Raw genomic sequence first — 20,368 nt, 5'->3', positions numbered from 1 at the left:
TAGACGCCGTGGCGGATCTAAACGGATTTGGCGGACTTGAGCCTGATCACCCTCGATTTCCTCGATTCCACGCTTGATACTGTGAAAGGATGAAACCGCGTGATGGGCGACATGAACAGCTTGCCTTCGGTATCAGAACTTCGGATAAAGTGATGTGGGCAGCGCAGCGTGGTAGAGCGCGGTGAAAACTTGGAGTCGCTGGGTCGGCCCTTGCTTTTTCAGTATATTTGCACTCATTTGGTTCAAGCCCCTGAACCGTTCTCACACGTCAAAAGCTCAGTTCGCTATTCTTGAACCAGCACAGGCACGAACACGATTGCAGCGCACGCACGTAGGCAAACACTGCCAGATTCAGAACACCGTTCGGCGGATCAGGAAGCTGGCTATATCGAATCAGGGCATCATCACACCGCCCTCGCCATTCAGATGCTCACAATTGGGAAGCAGGATGAGCATGCAAATTGTAATGACCGCTACGGTGGAGCCAACCGGGCCATTGTATGCGCTGAAACGATCAAGTCATTTGGCCTGAATACCGCAAGCGGCGAGTTGGGGTAAAGCCATATACTAGGCAATGCTTCACGTGGGTTTCTTGCTTAGATATCTCAGTCTGTGCGCACCCTACCCTGATATTCCTCCTTCCAGACATTCGTTCGTTGGTCATGACTTCTCCGAACACGACCACACCTTCTGTCTCCATGCCCCAAATCGATCTCAATCCCACCCTCGGTGTGGACTTCATCGGGGTCGTCCTGGCTTCGATGTATGCACGCTTCGACTTTGATTGTTTCCTTGCTGACCCCTGGACTAGTCTGTACGGGATTACGACCCTTCAGACAATCTTTTATGTCAGTCACATAATACCTTCTCGTCTCTATCCCGACTCATCCAAAGTTCAGTACCGGACGTATCCAAAAGACCGAGCAGGACTGAAGCTTCTGGTTGTCGCTCTATGGTAAGTGGCATTTCACTGAAATGAGGGATTAACTTTACAACGTCGATCATCAGGGCTTTGGACACTCTATCACTAATCCTCGTCGCACACGGGGTATACACATACCTGGTGATCGACTTCGCAAATATAGAAGATGCGTCAGCGATTGTCTGGTACGTTCGCTCATCTTTCTCTGTGAACACGTAACATGCTCATCAACGATGCAGGAGTATTGCTGTACGTTGTATCCCACTTGAATCGCCCACACACACTGACTTTCGGATCGCTAGTCTGAGCCCATTGTAACTGTAAGGCACTATCACCATACTTCCCCCCTCGCATTGCACCTAACGTACCCATCTCTCAGTCGGTGATCGCGCTGACAGTCAACCTGTGCGTTACCTACATTTACGAAGAAAATTCCCGTCTGACACTTCCTCAGGTTCCTTATCTACCGTATTTGGAGCTGTAAGGCATCCTCATCCTACTTTATGACCTTGCCTGACGAAAACACCCGCCGCAGTAAAGAAGAAATGGTGGCCTATCACTATATTCTTGGTGAGGCATTGATCACACATAAGTTGTTGATTTCTTGCTCAATGGTCTTTGTCAGGTGATATGGGCACTGGGCCCCTTTGGTAAGCCTACATTGTGCGGCTATCCCTAGAACAGCTTACTGAGGCTCAATACCTATCTAGCCATTGGCATCGGTAAGCCGTGTTCACTATCGTAATTGCTTTCGCTAATGGTGCCTCAATCCAGTCGCGGTGTGGAGAACGTGAGTTCAGAAGAGCTTCGCTTAGGGGATAAAGAGCTGAAGTTAGAACAGGAATTCGGGAATCCAATCCTTGTCTGCCGTCTCTGAGCTTCACGTACGTACATTCTCATCTCCGCCGCTCCAAAGCTCATGCATACATGACACGGCAGTGGATGGCAATCGCTGCCGACTCGCTTGCTAGCTCGCTTGATATCACAATTTCCTTGACTCTGTGCTATCTGCTTTGGCAGGGAAGAACTGCCTTTACGTCGTGAGTGCTCATGTCCTTGATTGCTCTTTCCAAGAGTAACGCACTAACCGCGTCGATACATCAGGACCAACCAGATCATTCAAACGCTCACCTTATACGTGATCATGAGCGGAATGACCACCGCGTACGTCCGCCAGCGACTCGATCGCATCCCTCTCAAAACGCCGCTGCTAACTCATTTGCATTCTGACAGCTTGATCAACTTGGCGACGCTCATAAGCTACCTCGCCGCGCCATCCACGCTCCTGTTCCAGATGTTCAACATGTGCGTCTCAAAAGGTAAGCTCGCTTCCTATCTTTGTCGCCATTCACCAACTCATGTTCGCTCCGCTTCGCGCTCGCCTCACATGCCTTAGCATACGTCAATACTCTGATGGCAACGTAAGCGTTTCAGCATCCACTATATGACACTATTCGGCGCTAATCTATCACCGCCCCAGCCTCAACTCACGCCAATCAATCCGGGGAAAGCCCAGCCAGTCCATCTCGGGGCTCACAGGGAGCAGCGCAACCGCAAATATATTCCCCACGTTCAGAGCCGCGACGCGCTCGCAGGCGCAGGACGGCGATGTGGACGACTACGCTTTGGTGCGTATTCATCTCGTCATCACTGAGGTCATGCATATGGCTGACGTGCATGCGTTTTCTGCGTGTTACAGCACCCGCACAAGAACTCTCGCGATGCGCCGGTTGTCACGTACTCGACCACCTTGGCCTCAACTGGGCGCTCGAATAATGTGCGAACTTTGTTTCATATCTGGTTCATACTCTTGGTTTCTGATCAGAATTCAATTCACAGGGAGGAAAGTCGTCGGATCAGTCCTCAGCGCATTACAGTGATGTCTGATGCTTTCGTGACTGCATCACGGCCAGGTCGCGATCGCGCTGTTTTACACTCGTTTTATCATGACACGTTTGTGTACTTATTTATCAAGGTTTTGCATCTGTGTATGGATCTGTTCGGTTACCCTAATCAAGAAGGCTTGACGCCACATTAGCGCTGAGTGATTGAGTTTGCCTTGCGGACTTTGACTTTGGCGCGGAGCGCCCATGAGCGCTCACTGGAAGATGTTTTTGTCTTTCAAACTTGTCGATAAGCTGATTCCTCATGTTTGCAATAACATAATGTGACTCTACAAGCGCGAGCGTTTCAAAACCAGACGATCCATTGTCCTTACGAAAAAGGCTTATCTACGACTTCTGCGCCCCAGCGGTCTCCACGAGCCAATCGACAACCATGGCCGTGACAGGACTCAATGTCTTCGACTTGGCAGCCACGTCAAAGATCATATCCACATGCACCCCACCGGGCTGCACCTCGACGCGCACATCCTCGTGTGCGGCGCTCAGCATGTCCGCGAGGCTGAGCACATCGTCGCGCAGGACCTCGTCGTCGCCCGCGGTGACGAGCACGCGACGTGTGAGCGCCTGCACGCCGCTGTACCACGTTTCGCGCGGCGCTGTGGTGCAGTCGACGTACGGCAGCTGCGAGTCGGGCAGCTGCACGCGGTACGCGCGGCCCCACATGGCGAGCGTGTCGGCCGTGACGAGGTCCTTGTCGGTGTTGGTGTGCGTCGATGCGCCTGCGGGCTCGAGGGCGCACCAGGGCGAGAAGAGGAGGGTGCCTGTGATGGGGGCGGAGAGCGAGGTGGGCGAGGGGAGGGACGGGTGCGGGTGGAGGTGGTGCGAGAGGAGCTGGGTGATTATGTTCGCGCCGGCGGATTCGCCAGCGAGGAAGAGGTGGTTTGGGGAGGTGCCTTGAGCGAGGATGTGCTGGATGGCTGTGGAGAGCTCGAGCAGTTGGGTCGGGAACGTGTGTGGTATTAAGGCTGTTCGAGTGTTAATGCTTTGTTCAGCTGAAGGCAAACAATGTAGACTTGCAGTAATCGAGGGCAGCAACCGCCAACGTAGCACCATTGCTCTTCTTCGCAAACTCAGTGGCGACTATCTCACTAAACTTGCACTGGAAGTCGCACAAAGGCCCGACAAAGCCGCCACCTAGTCATCCAGAGCCGATAAGCACACGCTTGCCAAGATACGGGCTTAAACGGACGTACCATGGCAGTAAAGGAGAACAAAGTCTGCGTTCTTGTCGCCCATCCAAAACAGCTTCGTGCCGCCTTCGAGGCTCTCGATAACGGGCTGCTGGTTGGCTTGCTTAGCCCACGCAAGATACGCAGCAGTCGAGGTCCCAGAGATGCGCTGGAGCTGTTGTATGGAGACATTGCCGAGGACGTGTCGCGAGGAGGCCTCGAACACGACACGGTTGGTTGGTTTGGCGGACTTGGAAAAGTTGGACGCAACGGCCTTCCATAAGAGCACGAAGGCTAATGGCAGGTGGTCAGGTCGACAGTTATTGTTTCGAGGAGGAATGGGAGGAACATACGCATGCGGATGATGATCCATGTCAGCGACGCCGACTCGAGAAAGCTGAGTATGGGCAGGCCGTCCTTGTCATACTGGTACTGGCGCGTAGTGCTCATAGCGAACTGAGATGATTCAAAGGGCGGGCGAGGCGTAAGAACATAAACAAGAAGAGTCGCGTGAAGGCATCAGGGGTGGCCATGTGGGCTGGGTGCAACAATAGGAAGTTGAGCTTCCTTGCAGGCTGTGGTGGTTTCAATCGAACATCCGACAAAACGCGGCGACCAGGGTCTAGGCAAAGGTTCCGAGCCGAGCCGTAGGCTCTGTTATCACCGGCACCCACGGCCCTTTCCGGTGATCTACACAAGACACGCCGAGCTACGCTCCGGCACTTTCTATCAAATTTAGCATATATATTATTGGGCTCGAGCTCACACCGCTACAAAATATCATAATTTATCCGAGGGCTTAACTGAGGACAAAAACGCACCAAAGATAGTTGCACGTATCACCAGCAAGTGTCATTCTACCACGTTCAGGATTTATTCGGGATAAACATCGCAGGCCAAGATCAAAAAGGAAACCCCCATATCAAAACGTCAAACAAAGGTCAACAAAAGCCTACCATAATTTTGAAGATACGAGTTATCCGCCGTCACCGCTGCGCCGCACTTCTTCCACCCAACCCCAGGACGCCCCTTCACCAAGATCATCGGTGTAAGTAAAGCTTAGCTTCCATACTTCCTCCCAGAGCGCCCGCCGATTGCGAGCTTCTGGAGATTCTGATTGATGGAGCTAACCATAGCTTTCAGGAACAAAACACACACACCATCGTGGCTCGGCTCCAAGGAATTGTACTGCCCTCCAGTCCTCCACCGAGAGATCATCGATCTCGATCACCGCTCAGCACAACTCGTGGGTTTTGTAGCATGATTGACTACGCCTGAACTGACGTACTGATCGTATCGGCGAACACAGTCATTTCACAGCTTTGACAATGATGGACAAATCTTTTGACGGGTACACCTCTGATACTTAGCCGCGCTGATAACGGTCAGTCGCAGCAATACTCTATCTCAGTGCAATCCACCTGACCGTTTGCAATTGCAATGATGGACACGCTCAAGAATGCCTACTCTTCAATACCATTTGCGTGGCTTTGCCTCGCAGTCAGCTCTGTGACTCTCGTCTACTACCTCGTCTCCGAACTTCGACCACCATGCCCAGTGGAAGACGACTTTCCTACGAAGCGCAGAGACCTATTCCTCGGCTCGTTCGACTTCTTTCGGGATAGCTTCAAGTTCTTGCTGAGTTGCAGAGAGTGGGCACAAGGGGCGCACATGGGCTTCTACATACTTAGCGTGAGCTTTCATTCGTTCCCCTTCGAGTCTTTCGTACCCTAACTTCTTATGCTTGCAGCACCGAGTTGTCATGGTTCGCGGGCTCCCGGGGCGCGACGTCTTCTTCTCGAAAGGTAGGCTTCTTTGTCAGATATATGTTTACCCAAGCTCATCGGCACCAGGTCTCGATTTCATGGCCGGATATCGGTTGCTGGTGAGCTCGTTGTTACAACCCATGAATGGTTTCAGCTTAAGCGCGTCGTGCAGAATCCACAACTCGTTGATGTTATGCCAGTCACTGAGATCAAGGGCGACGAGAGCTGGGCAAGTTTCATGGCCACGTTCATACGCTCTGAGGTCCTCGACAAACGTACGTGTGTTTGCATCTCCCGGTCACCTTTAGCTCATACTGCTACTTTCTGAAGTTACTCCAACGATGGTTCAAGACATGGCAAACATCGTGGACGCGTGGGGCGACAAAGGGACTGTCGATCCCTTCGATGGAGTCTACGAGGTGCGTACAGATCTGAATGACGCCGGCTCATAGTTCTCAGCTTCACCACTACAGATCATATTCGCCCTTTCCATGCGTCTCGCTACATGTAACGAGTTCTGCAGCGACCGCGAGAAGGTCCGCACTATGATGCGCATCTTCCAGAGGCTGGAGGATGGCTCTACCCCTGCGTCGATTATACTGTCATGGGTGCCGACACCATCACGCATGCGCCGTCTATGGGCAGGAGGCGAACTGTATAAGATGATCAGCGATGTCGTCAGCGCTCGCAAGCGTGAAAACCGACGCGAAGACGATCCATTGCAGGCTTTGATCGACAAAGGGTTCAATCTTGTCGAGATTACAAGGGTAAGTCCGATTCTCTCGTTTGGAAACAGTTGACTAAACGATGGTCTAGTTCATTGCGATGACCCTGTTTGCCGCAGTGACAAACACCGGCAATGTCTTCTGCTGGTTCCTCATCTACCTCGAGCTGCACAAGAAATGGAAATCCTCGATCCTGTCCGAGATCGACGCCTTCGTCGAGACTCACTCCTCAGTCTCGCGTTCGACTTCCCCCTTCAGCACCAGCACCATCGCCGAAGCCCTCTCCCGCGCGGGCCCCGACGCACTCGAAGCCGCCACACCCACACTCGACGCGACACTGCACGAGACGATCCGCATCGTCTTCAACGGCTTCTTCATGCGCCGCAACATCGGCTCCGCGCTCTCGCTCGACGGCCGGCGCATCCCGCACGGCGCGTTCCTCATGTTCCCCACCGCGGACCTGCACTTCGACCCCGCGCTGTTCCCCGACCCGCACGCGTTCGAGCCTGCGCGGTTCACGCCAGCGGCGATGGAGGCGCGCCGCGCGGAGCACGGGATCGCGTTCTTGGGCTGGGGCGCGGCGCGGCACCAGTGTGTGGGGAAGCGCGCGGCGCTGGTGATGATGAAGATGATCACGGTGATGCTGCTCGCGCGGTTTGATATGGGCGTGGTCGACGGGCGCGGGCGGACGCTTGTGGAAGTGCCGAAGCCCCGGCAGGACACGCTGTTCAAGGTGTCGCCGACGCTTACGAGGACACTGTTGACGTATGAGGTTAGGAGGGATGCGTGATGTGCCGTAGATTTATTGTTAGCCTCAATGGTGAAACGTTGATGACTTGTTATCGTATTTATTCCAAATATCACTTGTGTAGCACTAGCGGCACCGAATGGGACAAGGATACTTTACCGCACTTGGCCAGTGTCGTATCTGGACAAAACGCCGCCTACGTACTCGGTGGCGTTTGCGCTGACAGATGTCCACGCCCAAAGTCTAATAGTTTGAGCTGCGCAGGCCGGACTTGACACGATGAAACCCGAACCAAAAACTCCTTCAGAGCGCGCCAATGCAGCACAGCGGCTGCACACATGCGTGAGCATCGTGAGAATCCGAGTAAGCTCGCGAAGTCCCCCTGCTGCTGGCTTAGCATCTACCACTTAAGGCATCTCCCCAGATCTACCCACACTCGCCGAGAATTCTTTGTAGCATCTAAATTGGCTACTCGGCACTTCTTCGCGTGTGCAGAAGTGCTGCGCCTATGTGGACGATACAGTCAGGAGTCCGAGTCTGGGCAAAGAAGCGCTGAAGCTGGCTAACGCGGCGCACCGCCAGCGCCGGTGGTACTAGCCTGGCCCACGCGTGGAGTGGGCAGACAGTAAGCACGGGGTACTCAATCGAACACGCCGCTTCCTTCATAACGCTTCGCGTTGGCAGGTAGGTATCCTGCACTTCAAAGTGCGCGCACCCATGACTCCGGAGCCAAAGACAGCGGTCGGCATAAACCCAGTGGTGGTGGTGACAGGTGCGAACAGGTGGGTAGGCTCTAGTCTGATGGCACCCTCGGTGCCCACCAGTACTGAGTTCGCGGCTGATTGCATGCGACAGGGGTGTGGGGTACGGCATATGTCTGCGGTTCCTCCGACAACTGTGTCTCCCAGCCCCTCCTGACGCGTTCCTCAAGAGCGACGGTGGCGCGCCGAAGGAGCTGCCTAACAGCCACTGGCTTACACGTGTTGGAAAGGTCACAATTGTCATGGCGTGCCGAGATATCGACGCCGGCAGCCGTGCTAGAGAGAAGCTGGTGAAACAGTTTGAGGCTGATGTTGTTCGTCATGCGCGGGCTCGCTCGAAGATGGGGAGAGATGGAATGCCGGAAGTCGATGTCGTTGTGCGTGAGCTCAATCTGGGTATTGCAAGCAGTGTGTTTGAGTTTCTCGGCTGGCTGAGGCAGACGTGAGTAGGGATCCTTTGAGCTGTGATATCACTCAGTAACTAACGTATGTTCAGGTACCCGCACGTTTCGCATCTTGTCTGCAACGCTGCAGTAGCACCATTCATTGGTGTCGACAATACTCGAGTGATGGCACAGTATCGCAATAACTTTGCGAAAGCGTTCATTGCGCCAGACTACTTGATTCAGCGCACAGGTGAGACCAGCCAGGACGGTCTTGGGCTCGTATGGCAATGCAATTTCTTCGGACACTACATGCTGGTACGTGCTCCTGAGCGAGTCAGATGAGTGGCGCACACTGATCATATTGTAGTTTCGAGGGATGCACGAGCTCTTCTCGGCCTTTGCACAAACAAGCGGACGACAAGCGAGGGTCGTATGGATGTCGACGCTCGCGTCGATGCCAGAAGACTACAGCTCGGATGACTGGCAGCTCTTGCGCACCAGACAGCCGTACGAGGGCTCCAAATACCAGATGCAGCTCGTGCGCAACCACTTCAGCTCTGGTGATCTCGACCAGTTCGAAGATAGCCGCTCTGAGACGACTCAGAAGACCGCCTCACACTCAACCAGCGAGCCGTTCCACCTGCTGGTTCAGCCAGGGGTGGTCGCGACGAAGCTCGATCCGCTGAACAGCAGTGGAGCCGCGGCTGCTGTTCGTAGCGCTACGTTGTTTTTGGTGAGCTCGACTGCCAGATCTGCGAGGTGCGTAGTTGACTCACCTTGGCCTTCTGATAGTGTCGCCTGTTCGGGTCCACCAATCATACGACCGATCCGTACAAGGGCGCGATATCCGCTGTACACGCTATGCTGGTCGACATACCTCCAGTGTTGTCCTCTGCAGGCGACACGGCGTCCATGTATCCATCCTTGAAGAGTAACGTCAAGCTAAGCTCAAAGTCAGCTTTGATGCGCAGGGAATACGTGGCTGTGGCGGAGTGTAGCGAGGAATGGTCTAGGTCAGAGATGGAGAAGGCCAGTGGCTTGGTTGAGCACTGTGATGAGCTTTACCAGACCTTGTTGCAGTCGTTTTCTCGTTAGATATGTATCATAATAGCAGAAACTCTACATATGGACTGTTGTATTACTGTTGTTTCTGTTTCCAAACTTTCCTGTATAGTATTTAATGATGTGGCTTGTTCAGGACACAGGAGCGCTAGGATCCCATGGGACTCTTCGTCGTCTCTGTCGACACTGGCTCACATGATGTTGAATTCGCTTTCGGCACCTGGGAGTCTAATGAAGTTCTAGATAGTGGTCAGCGGTACTAGTGTGATGTTGATCTGGGAATGTCAGAACATGATCAGCGTAGCCTGAGATGTGGATTACGTCTGGACTCGGGAAGCCCAACAGGCCTGAAAATATCTCAACGAACACTCCGCTTCGCACGGAGTTGTGCGCTTGTCCCGCGGCGTCGCGGCGATCAGATTGACACCCGATGTGAAGGAGCTCCTGTTCCAGCGCTTGCGGCGGCCAACAGCGTAGCTGCGAAGGTTTGAGTTTCCACGATATGGGAGGCTCTATACCTGAGCCGTGTGCTGTGCGTTGCGAGAAGCTTTGATTAAAGGGACAGTGATCGCAGCTTGTACTAAGAAGCCGAGACATATGAAGCTTTGAAGTTCCGCTGGACATGTATTTATCGCTGTTTGTCGAACTGAGATGGCAACTCTGTCACCAAGCCTGCCACGAAGCTCAATTGCGGCGCTGCTGTTGTTCCCAATCTGCGATCGACCTGGTTCGATCGGGGTCCAGGGCGGTGATGTTCGCTTCTATCAGCGCTCACTTGGCGCCCTCTCAGCTGTTTCGAGCTATGAACGTGGATTTCTGTTCGGTGATGATCACAGTGCAGAAGTGGGGCCATTCGCCTGTGCGTTTACCCCAGGCTGTACGTCTCCTATACCCTGGGCAGCGCTTTGGAACTTGACTAGATTCACTCACAAATACTCTGTTGGTTCCGTTACTCAGACAATTGATCCCTCGGTATGTCTTCAGGATCAGTGTCAGGCTACAAGGCCACGGAGAAGGAGCTCGCTCCCCAATCCTCGAGATCGAGTGCAACCCAACCCGGTTTCGCGTTGGAGGTACGCGATGCTCCAGAAGACTCGCGTTATGTCTCGGGAAAGCAGCTACTATTGACCTTCATGTACGTCGTTATCTTGACCTCGTTTCATCGACTGACCCATCTACCAAATCCAGCGGACTTTTTATGGCCGTTCTCCTGGTGACGTTAGACCAAACAATAGTATGTGGTCAGCTGCATTGTGTGTAACTCATCTCGTCAACTCATATTCTTTCCAGGTTGCAACCGCACTTCCACGGATAGTGTCCGACTTCAACGCCCTCGGAGACATCACATGGATTGTCACGGCCTGTTGGTGTCTTTCTTACCCTGACCTTCTTTTGCGATGCTGACAATTTGATAGACTACTTGACGCAAGGCGGCTGTATGCTAATCGTCGGCCAGATACTCAAGCTGTCTCGCAAGAAGCTCGTGTTCCTCGCGTCTATCGCCATCTTTGAGGTCGGGTCGCTTATATGCGCGCTCAGCAAGTCAATTCCTGTCTTGATCTTTGGCCGAGCGATTGCTGGATGCGGAGCTGCAGGGTAAGGATCCTATCTCACTTTTGCTCGCGTACCCTTCCTCACTACGACTGAAGGATTCAGATATCCGTCTCGACCATTATGCCCGATGTGTGTAACATTCAGCATCTGGTTCATAGCCTTGGGGTACTCACGCATGTTCAGATTACACCCCTAGAGAAACGCCCCATCCTTTTCTCAGCTTTTGGTGGTGTCATTGGACTGTCTACAGTTGCAGGGCCCTTACTTGGAGGCGCATTCACAGGTAATACCACCATCATCATGTCTTTCTTCTACTGTGCTAAAAGCTATACCTTAGACGATGTAACATGGCAGTGGTGCTTTTGGAGTGAGTGACCTGTCCCGTAGATTGTTTGCTGTGCTAATATCCATCGATGATTGTAGTCAATCTCCCGGTATGGTCACCAATACTGTTATACTCGTGGATTGATAGCTGACACAGTTTGCAGTGTGGCGCTTGTGCGGTTGCTTTGGTCCTGCTCTTCCTCCCGAACCACCCTCCGGCTGTCTTGTTTTCGAGAGGTCTGTTACAGACATACTTGGGGTGCGAATTTCCGCTGGGTGTTGATCTGGCACGCTCTGACGCACGCTCAGACTCGACTGGCTGGGCATGATCCTGAACATTGGATTCTTTACGTGTCTTTTGCTCCCTCTGCAGTGGGGCGGCAATGTCAAACCGTGGAACAGCCCATCTGTTATTGCACTGTTCGTTGTATCTGCGGTGCTGTTTGCTGCTTTCATCATATGGGAGCGATACAAGGGAGAACACGCCATGATTCCGCTCAATGTTGTCATGCGGCGAACTCCTCTGGGGGCTGCGATAGTCTCTGTAGGTCTACGTTATCTTGAACATCGCATCATTGAGTTTCTGAACCGTTTTTCAGTTCTTCAGTTACGTTTTGTTGATGGTGGCGACTGTGAGTGCCTTTTGTCCGCCCTCAACACATCAATACCTGACGTCGTCTACTCGTGCCAGTATTACCTACCGCTTTGGTATGGACCTGCACTAATAGGCATACATCGTGCTGACTACTCGAAAGGTATCAGTCTCATGGGAGCGATGCAACGCGCTCTGGACTCAATATTCTTCCTCTTCTTGGAGCAGTCATCATCGGTGAGCCCAGCACGTAACATGTTGCTTCTCTGAGTAACACTGTTCATAGCTGCCGCAGTGGTCGGAGGCGCTACTACAGTATGTATTCATTCATCAAAATCCACCGGCGTCGGGTTACCAATTGGATTGTAGAGCACTGGGCGTTACTGGTGGTTCCTTCTCCTTTGTCCCCTCCTTTCCAGTATAGGTGCAGGGCTGCTGTACACGGTAACGTCGACGACACCCAACGCGCATATCATTGGATTCCAGATTATCTTTGGGGTGTGTACTCGTTTCTTATGCACGTGTTGTATGTTTACACCTGTTGCAGGCTGGAGTGGGAGCGATATTCCAGACTGTGTTGATCGCCGTTCAGGTAAGGGTTCTGCTTCTGAAGCTTATATGCGCAAACTGATTTCATCTCTGCGCGAAGGCTGAATACGCCGACAATGAGGAGATGATCCCACAAGCAACGTCTTTTGTGGTGAGTTTCATCATGTAAAGCGACTCGGTCTCGTGCTCACGATCACCACAGAGCTTCACCCAGATCCTAGGGGGGATCGTGAGCATAGCGTAAGCCCTCGGCGTACGATCCGTGTGTAATTGTGTGGCTAAACCTTCGCAGTATAGCGGGGAGCATATTCGCGAACGAACTCCGCAGCAATCTGCCCAGTGACCTGCCATCGGAGCTCCGAGAGGGGATCCTCGAGAGCGTCACGGCCATATCCGCACTCACCGAACCTACGAAATCGGCCGTGCTCGCGGCATACTCGCGGAGCCTCGACCCCGTGTTTGTGATGGGCGTTCCAGCTGGGATATGTGCATCGCTGGCTGCATTGTGCGTTATGCTCTTTCGGCTGTTTTAGCGTGTCACTGTTGCTCACTTGGTCGACCTAGGCTGATTGTGAACTATAATCTCAAAACTCGGGCTGCAGCTGCTGTGACACAGTCTGCGTAGACGTTGACGCTCATGTGAATAGGACTAGGGGTTTCTGATTGTACATCTATTTATTCTCTTTGATGAAATAACCAACATCCTTATGTATCACACACGCGGTCACATCCATGGCAAGGCCAGTTCTGCATAGCGCTCACATCTGAGATCTCAGGGCACAGCACGTTCGATATTCACCCTAATGAGTGAGAAAAGACATGATACACGTTGTTTTGTACATTGATGTAAGAATCTCACTGCCCAAGAGCATCACACGCCGGCCTCGCTATGAACAATCAAGTTGTTGTAAATGCGAGATTACTGCTTTACACGTCCGCATCCTGTGGAATTAGCATCAACATTAGGATCGTGGCCATTATTGGGTCTCATGAACTGCCGTAGAGCAAGCAACGGAGGAAGCGAGCGAGCGATGCCGAGGAAGCTGTGGGACTTCTTCACAGTCACGTCTCTGCATCTCTACGCCATCATGAGCGTCGTAGTCAACCAAGATCTCGCCCTCGTTGGTACCCCTCCGGTAATTAATCCTGCTGAGCTCACTGTTGCTCAGCAGCCATGAGGCGTCCACGTTGAGTCTAGCGGCAAGGCTTCGAACGCTAAGGAGCGCGTGGCAGATTGCGACTGTGATGAGCGATTGATAAAGGCTGCAAGGACATGAGTTGCAATGTCAGTGACGTATGGATTCATCACATACAAGGACTGATATGCTGGAATGTAGTTCTGTGGTGAGAGGCAAAGGTAATCAGCAACGACCTTGAAAGCTAATATTAGTAGTGACAAGATCGTACCCATGGGTCTTTCATACTTGTACCAATGATAGTGTAGAGCAATACAGCTTGCAGTCAAAAGTACGTCAGGGGAAGGTTACTAACATGTAATGTATATACTAGTCGTACCTGTTGCCACCAGATACATTGGTGCACCCCTGTGGATGAAGTAAGAAAACCAATTACTGAAATCAAGCATGTCAAAGCTTACTCTTTGACAAACCGCTTTGCGAGCGGTACAAGTCCCTTTCTCTCCACACTCGCGACAAAAAGCCAGATAGTGAAGCAATAGAGGATCACATGGAGGATTAATGCGGACAAGAAGTCGAGATAGAGGGACTTCGAAAGCGTCATTCCGCAGGCATCAGCGGTGACAGCGCTATTTGACGTAACAGCCGAAGAGATGTTGCTGTTTCGTAATGTTGCAGCAGCCGTTGTGGCAGCGCACGCAATGTACAGAGCCACGAGGATGGCTTGTACGACGTTATTGCGCCTAAAGAGGTACCACACTCGAAGCGTTATGGCAGCTATAGGAGTCAATTTGCAATCTCTGTTTAAAAGAGGGTGGGCGAACCTTGGCCAATCAAAGTATTCACGATGCTGATACCGATGAGGGCCTTATCGAGATGCAAGCACCTAAACCGGGTTCTATGTGAGTTTGAGTGCTCCCATGTGCTTGACCTCACTTACGTCTGGTACTTCGAGTCAGTATACTAGTAGATTAGATGCGAGAAGATGCAAGCTTACTTCACTGGAAGCAATCCCTCCCATAGACACTGAGCTTAGGAGTCAGTGTTTTCCGCTCTCCAAATCCTCGTCTTTGATTCTGCTTACCAATAGTAACCAAACTTATATACACAAGACGTTCTCAGAAGTTTCTTACTGGTAGGTGTATAAGTACTCACATGACACACAATAACACGGTATAGCGTATCTGCATGCACGAAAGCATCGACTGGGAATGACATGCTGTCACTGCGCGAAGGGTACTTTACTCACCAATATGTAGATAACGCTCGAAATGTTCCAGCTGCGAGACCAGAAGTACTCGACCTAACGAATGTCATTGTCACCACACTTTATCAAGAGCAACAGGATGTCACCAACCTCCTGGTCCAATGTAATGATGTGATCATAACACGCAAGGGAAAGAGACGCCATAAACAGCTGCGAGCCGCGGTAAGCAGCCTCGATGTAGGGGAGATCCACTGGGGAGACGTCGGAAGCCATTGAAGCCTATCGGGGAGGAAGAGGAATGCTGCGATAGCCCGGAAAGGGTGGCCCAGTCGGAGTCCTAAGTCAAGGCAAGGTCACCTACCTTTACTAAGTAGTACGGTACTTGGTGGCAATGTGAGCGCCGCATTTGATGCAAATTTGAAAGGACTTGCCTAGTCTTGCCCAAAGCCGTCCATAGGCGCGTCTGATTGCTAATATCACTGACGAGATGGCAAGCGATTTTTGGATATGAAGAAAGCTGTGGCCTATGTATGCCGCGTGATACGGAAGAGCGCTCGGCCGGTAACAGTCAACCAAAACCTGATGGAGGCCTGCTATGGCGGTACTGCGTGCATTCCTGAGAGCATGAAGTGGGTCAGCGAAGAGATCAACATGCATGAGAGTATTACTTTACTGTACAGTCATCCAACAATCTCCAAAAGCACCCTTCACGATCTGATAATGGCAGGCACTGCTGCCTTACTACATGTGCCGCAATACATGGTTCACATGAGCACGAGATTAGAAGCTTGTGGTACACCGCCGCTAGATCAAAATAGCCTCATTGCCAACTCGGCGATCAATGTGTTTACCTGTTTGTGAAAGCGATTATTCCCATCATATCGGGAAGAGAGCGTATCAGCCAACGGGGATGCTGAAATGCCCTGCCTTGCCGGCGGTGCACTGGCCTCACCGACATTGACGGCGCCAGCATTGTTATCCGACGCGAAGAATGCGCAACAAGCCGAGAGAGCCGGAGCAAGTAAAACGATACTGTATTATCGACAAACGACATAGTGTATAGCACTATTAGCGCATGCTCCCACGGTGAGGAAATGCGTGTGAGAGTCATCCACGTATAATCTTCCAACTTTCGATCACGGGGTTTCTGAGAAGAGATAATGAAAGGGAAGAGAAGTCGGGGCTCACAACTGAGGCCAACTTGAAGCACATGATGTTGATCGCCATCGCATTCTGCTGGTCGTCCGGAGATGCTCGCACGTACGCCTGGTGGGAGAGCGCGTACTTCTTCTGAAGTCTTCCGATGAGTCACCGACAATGATGCTATCGGATGGTTGCGGCTCACAGGTTAGAGCAGTTCGAGATCTATCAGCTCAACGAGTATGTGCCATCCATTGCTGCTAACTAACGCCGTGTCGGTTGATGATCTACACCCGAAGCGATATCAATAGAGTATCCGTTGTAATAAGGAGTCTAAGATGGAGACTGTGCACTAAAGACAGATACGTACTGGAGGATTTGCTAGCAGCCAAATATTGGCTATAGCTTAGCTAACGCCTGGTGAGACCTATGAGCGTCGAAGCGGTCAGAGTTAACTGTTATGAAAATTTAGTCCTAAAACATACTGGAAGACAAGCACACAGAGAAGTTTTGCAACGAGGCTCACCGTACGTGGTTCCTCTTAGGCCTAGCTTGGAAATAGATCAGTGGGTCCCTCGCCATCATAATATTCGCATTGGTTGACTTTGATTCCGGTATAGATATAGATGTATAGGGAAGGTTAAGTCGTGATCCTTCCTCAGGGTCAGGTTGTAAGTGCAAGGGAGCACAATGAAATCTAATGGCGAAGAGCAATAGGAGAAATTTAGAGGTTGGGCCCGGAGTATCTTGCGAGACGCGCGTCGGCCGATGTCGGAAAGCTTCCGAGGGCCGGGATCCGGCCATCGGCGTTCGGACCGAAGACTAACTTCAAGTCCGTTACAGAAATTTGGAGGATAGTCCCCCGTCACTCCCACTTGACCATAATCATATTATTCATATCTATCAAAATCCTTCATAACACCGCGTCCGGTTAAGGGAGCTTGAACGGCATTCGACACATTCGCTAGACATCCATCAGGATCCAATGCAAAGTGACTTGGGAGCCATAATATAGACACTAAACCTGAAACAGCAAGTGATAGCAAACACGATAAATATGCTAAATTACGTATTTTGAATCTCAAGGTGGGCTAGGTTTAGAACGGTAGCTGGAAGTCCTTTGATTACACAGCTGTAGGATATCCACCCATATCGTCACTCGCGCGCTGCGCGACAGTCGACTTTTGCGAACGCTGACGAGCACAGTCTGTAAGCGGATAGTCCTGACCAAGGGAACATTATGCTCACTAGGCCGTAATCCGTTTGGCCTTGTATACTCGACACTCCAACAATACGCGATGAAGAGCGTCCATTAGATGGGGCTGTCAGCTCGTATATCAGCTCTGATGAGGGTTCTCGGATTGATTGGCGCGCGTTGAGACTGAGTCGTGAATGTTAATAAAGTATCCGTAGATGAGAACAGGTGGTGCTTACGTTGCCATTAGGGTTATAACATATACTGCATAACGTAAGCGTGAATAAACAAAATCATTATGGAAAGCCTTACCGCTTGACATACACATTTCGAACATAAGGTACAGAAGTGTCGTCTTTGACGAGAAATACGCGATCAGGCTAGCCCATTCTACCACCCTATCGGACCCGTCACCGTCAGCCACCACGGCCAAGTCAGGGACAGATGGTAACGCGCTTACGCGACGGACAATCCACTCGTAATAACATAGACTGTGAGTGATTGGATGATTTTTCCGGTTCTGCATAGGAGGATCGAGAACAGTCTACAGCGACCACCAATAGCGACTCACGATTTAAACCCGGTGGCACCTTGCCTCAGAAGGTAACAGAGGGCGGCTGCAACGACAAGGTTAAATGAGCTCTCCAAAGAGAGCGCGACTATCATTGTCCACTGTGAGGTAAGTTAGCCCCGGCACAGCAATCCCGTGGCGAGCTTACGCCGAGGTTTCCGCCAAAATTAAGGGTCGACTTTTCCTTGTTCCTGGTTTTCCGTTCATGAACATCGCATCGATGAGGTCAAGCTGTGGACGTACATTCGCCAAACAGTATCTGGGATATTGTTAGCGCTGCTTTTCATACTCTGTGTATGGTCTGAAACTTACACATGGAAATGGCTTCATGGTAGCGAAGACGTATAAGCGGAGAGATCGCAAAATCCAAGTATTATCTCACCAAAAGGAGCGAGCTCCCAAACAACCTTGGAGGAATGAACTGTTGCGCTTTCAAGTATATAGTCCCACTTACGAGCAGTGTCGCCAAGGGCCACCAAGTCCTTCTCACTTCATGCCGATATGACATTAGGATCTCCCTTCGAAAAGGATGACGAAACACTTACATATCCAGATACGATATACCAGAAATCTGTGGCAACAAGGTTCAGAATGACCATGCATTTTGATCGTGGAGGTACTCACAGGTTTACAGCAAGCGCGATCACCGCCTGTCCATCAGAGTAGGGTAATACTGAGCAAAAGTAGTCTAGAAGCAACATGTTCCTTACCACGATGGCAGGTTCGTTCTAGGGGGATAACGTACGTCAGACCATGACTAACACCCAGTAACAAGATTCTTTACGCACATAGATACCCCTAACGTACGATCGCCATCAGCCATACGTAATAAGACCAGATAAATGTTGAACACACCAAGGGACGTCAGCGAGAAGGAGAAGCTGTGCATAATCGAGGACTAGCCAGGTGTAGAGTCCAGATGCTTTGAACGCCAGTGATGTGGTATTTAGGGACCTGTAAGGGTTTTACGCTTAGAGTGCATACGATGGTGATGCTTCTCGACTCACCACAAGACTCCAACCTGACGCGACATAAGTCACACTTCGTAACAAGAGGATGATACTTACCAAGAACTTCAGCGATAGTCGATCATTGGGATACGTCCGATACTACGTCATATCTTATGAAGCGCGCCTCCATCGATATGATCCAATCAACTCACGTAGAATACCGTCTGTAGCGCTGTGAACCCATAGAGACTGCGCAGCATGAGGTGGATAATACTCCAAGCAAGCAGGCGTGCACATACATTGACGCAAGAACCACCCCGACAAAGGCCAGCCCAAGAGTGGGTGTGAGGTTGATCTGCGGCAGAGCAGGAAGCAGGGAGGGTAAAGAATCTGTGGAGTTCATGGTGCAGTACTGGCAGCAATCGCCGGCTTGGACAAAAGAACACCTACTCGGGGATCTCAGCGAGGCACTATATTAGCTAGCCAATGGGTATGGAGCGCTGTACTCACGGGCTGTAGCTACGAACTCGATGCGGATGCAGTGCCTCAGTCCGTCCAGCGGCCCAGCTACCTCCAGCTAGTGCCCACGCCGTTAATCACCATGCATGCATCAGATCCATCCATCTCTACATCTCATCAACGGCCGGTGAAGATTAGCTCCGTCGCTTGATTGAGTAATAGCCAGTAATCCCAGGTACTTATCGATCAATCCACAACCCTTTGAATTGACTCATCGACAGCGTGTGTCAACGTTGGACGTCGTACTCACCAGTCAAGCCCCCAACGAACAAGATTATCGCGACAGTGCCACACATATCTGTGCATCGCCCGAAATAGACATTTTCTCTCGCATGCCCGCGAGCGGCTTCCTGAAACGCTTGACGTGAATGGTACCATCACCCTGCGCGGTGATCGGGAGATTTCCCAGAATCAAGAGCAAGATGCGGTGCGAGGCTTGCGATGTCAGTCCAGCATCTGGCGCTTCATTGGCCCGTTGACGTGAGACCTTCAAAGGGCTTACCAGCGTGACCTCAGCGTCTTCACAAGTCTAGCCAATCGCTACAACGGAAATACATCGAGTGGTCGATCCGGCTACTATCGTGCTTATGATTGAGGAGAAGGGAGTTCAGGAACACCTTGGGGCCCAAGAACGCAAACAAAGAGAGGCCAACGGTAGGAGTACTGTACTTTTACGACCGTTCGCTCGTCCCATGTCCCGAGGGCCGAGCGAGCGAACCATTTAGGCGGGACTGTCCAACCTCTTTGAGGACTCACGAGCCAAAAAGCGGGACAAGTGGTAAAAATAGCGTAAAAATGCGGGTAAATTCGAAAAAAAATCTCTAGAGCAATTACAAGTGATCTAATGACCCAGAAAGTCGTCGAACTTCTTGTTAGATACCTTACGACGCTTCCCCCTTCGGTTCCCTGGCCCCTGGATGAGAGGAGGAGGAGGCATGGAAAGGGGGGGGGGAGGGACGCACTGCCAGTCATTCTACAGCAAAATAATGTGTCTCTTTATACGTCAACACGCCATGACTTGACTGAGAGCATCCCATACGGTTTGAGCGCGATTTTCGTGGAGGTGACAGATGAACGTGGTGCTAGAGTTTCAGAAATCCAGGGATGAAAACAAAAGCTTTCGGTNAAAGCTCACCTTAGCTGCTGCAGGGCCGAGCATCGACAGATGTGCGTCGTGAGGTGGAAGTG

At 51.5% G+C, this 20,368-nt stretch overlaps 7 protein-coding genes across 7 annotated transcripts; 4 read left to right on the top strand and 3 right to left on the bottom strand.

The window, feature by feature from the left end:
- Positions 1-628: 628 nt before the first annotated feature.
- CONPUDRAFT_82931 (uncharacterized protein) lies at positions 629-2,961 on the top strand. The gene is made up of 20 exons (XM_007771742.1): positions 629-763; positions 812-848; positions 900-955; positions 1,009-1,107; positions 1,162-1,171; positions 1,225-1,242; positions 1,302-1,332; positions 1,382-1,402; positions 1,458-1,492; positions 1,548-1,572; positions 1,633-1,644; positions 1,697-1,712; positions 1,764-1,806; positions 1,862-1,962; positions 2,027-2,086; positions 2,156-2,241; positions 2,319-2,343; positions 2,403-2,550; positions 2,622-2,699; positions 2,762-2,961. Exons 1-20 carry the CDS (start codon positions 663-665, stop codon positions 2,807-2,809), a joined length of 1,050 nt encoding a protein of 349 aa, XP_007769932.1. The 5' UTR covers positions 629-662; the 3' UTR covers positions 2,810-2,961.
- Positions 2,962-3,044: 83 nt separating this feature from the next.
- On the bottom strand, positions 3,045-4,472 carry CONPUDRAFT_125861 (alpha beta-hydrolase). Its single transcript, XM_007771741.1, has 4 exons — positions 4,349-4,472; positions 4,020-4,289; positions 3,844-3,960; positions 3,045-3,791 (listed from the first exon to the last, which is right to left on the bottom strand). Exons 1-4 carry the CDS (start codon positions 4,443-4,445, stop codon positions 3,154-3,156), a joined length of 1,122 nt encoding a protein of 373 aa, XP_007769931.1. The 5' UTR covers positions 4,446-4,472; the 3' UTR covers positions 3,045-3,153.
- A 944-nt stretch (positions 4,473-5,416) lies between these two features.
- CONPUDRAFT_125858 (cytochrome P450) lies at positions 5,417-7,394 on the top strand. The gene is made up of 7 exons (XM_007771740.1): positions 5,417-5,687; positions 5,746-5,800; positions 5,849-5,880; positions 5,934-6,036; positions 6,092-6,180; positions 6,235-6,528; positions 6,578-7,394. Exons 1-7 carry the CDS (start codon positions 5,436-5,438, stop codon positions 7,274-7,276), a joined length of 1,524 nt encoding a protein of 507 aa, XP_007769930.1. The 5' UTR covers positions 5,417-5,435; the 3' UTR covers positions 7,277-7,394.
- A 352-nt stretch (positions 7,395-7,746) lies between these two features.
- On the top strand, positions 7,747-9,571 carry CONPUDRAFT_106101 (uncharacterized protein). The gene is made up of 6 exons (XM_007771739.1): positions 7,747-7,859; positions 7,919-8,016; positions 8,090-8,437; positions 8,492-8,696; positions 8,749-9,114; positions 9,174-9,571. Exons 2-6 carry the CDS (start codon positions 7,952-7,954, stop codon positions 9,474-9,476), a joined length of 1,287 nt encoding a protein of 428 aa, XP_007769929.1. The 5' UTR covers positions 7,747-7,859; positions 7,919-7,951; the 3' UTR covers positions 9,477-9,571.
- An 846-nt stretch (positions 9,572-10,417) lies between these two features.
- CONPUDRAFT_154933 (MFS general substrate transporter) lies at positions 10,418-13,087 on the top strand (the record flags this gene model as incomplete). The annotated part of the gene is made up of 20 exons (XM_007771738.1): positions 10,418-10,578; positions 10,632-10,677; positions 10,734-10,806; positions 10,859-11,039; positions 11,093-11,126; positions 11,181-11,280; positions 11,335-11,364; positions 11,421-11,431; positions 11,486-11,580; positions 11,631-11,865; positions 11,921-11,953; positions 12,013-12,029; positions 12,077-12,150; positions 12,209-12,228; positions 12,283-12,411; positions 12,461-12,505; positions 12,563-12,613; positions 12,665-12,702; positions 12,755-12,967; positions 13,027-13,087. The coding sequence occupies 20 exons, from the start codon at positions 10,418-10,420 to the stop codon at positions 13,085-13,087; spliced, it is 1,647 nt and encodes a 548-aa protein (XP_007769928.1).
- A 27-nt stretch (positions 13,088-13,114) lies between these two features.
- CONPUDRAFT_144793 (uncharacterized protein) lies at positions 13,115-15,129 on the bottom strand. The gene is made up of 12 exons (XM_007771737.1): positions 14,956-15,129; positions 14,848-14,901; positions 14,754-14,782; positions 14,683-14,696; positions 14,596-14,624; positions 14,423-14,486; positions 14,060-14,375; positions 13,978-14,006; positions 13,870-13,916; positions 13,776-13,801; positions 13,529-13,725; positions 13,115-13,505 (listed from the first exon to the last, which is right to left on the bottom strand). The coding sequence occupies exons 1-12, from the start codon at positions 15,076-15,078 to the stop codon at positions 13,450-13,452; spliced, it is 984 nt and encodes a 327-aa protein (XP_007769927.1). The 5' UTR covers positions 15,079-15,129; the 3' UTR covers positions 13,115-13,449.
- Positions 15,130-17,069: 1,940 nt separating this feature from the next.
- CONPUDRAFT_154931 (uncharacterized protein) lies at positions 17,070-19,064 on the bottom strand (the record flags this gene model as incomplete). Its single annotated transcript, XM_007771736.1, has 16 exons — positions 17,070-17,138; positions 17,194-17,326; positions 17,712-17,812; positions 17,860-17,902; positions 17,955-17,970; positions 18,024-18,035; positions 18,094-18,200; positions 18,257-18,282; positions 18,344-18,361; positions 18,422-18,439; positions 18,500-18,509; positions 18,567-18,665; positions 18,719-18,732; positions 18,779-18,820; positions 18,874-18,910; positions 18,961-19,064. The coding sequence occupies 16 exons, from the start codon at positions 19,062-19,064 to the stop codon at positions 17,070-17,072; spliced, it is 849 nt and encodes a 282-aa protein (XP_007769926.1).
- Between the last annotated feature and the right edge of the window lie 1,304 nt (positions 19,065-20,368).

The sequence above is a fragment of the Coniophora puteana genome (genome assembly GCF_000271625.1).
Source record: "Coniophora puteana RWD-64-598 SS2 unplaced genomic scaffold CONPUscaffold_8, whole genome shotgun sequence".
Taxonomy (NCBI): Eukaryota; Fungi; Basidiomycota; class Agaricomycetes; order Boletales; family Coniophoraceae; genus Coniophora; species Coniophora puteana.
The sequence above is the reverse complement of the archived record's forward strand: the minus strand, read 5'-3'. Positions and strand labels throughout refer to the sequence as shown.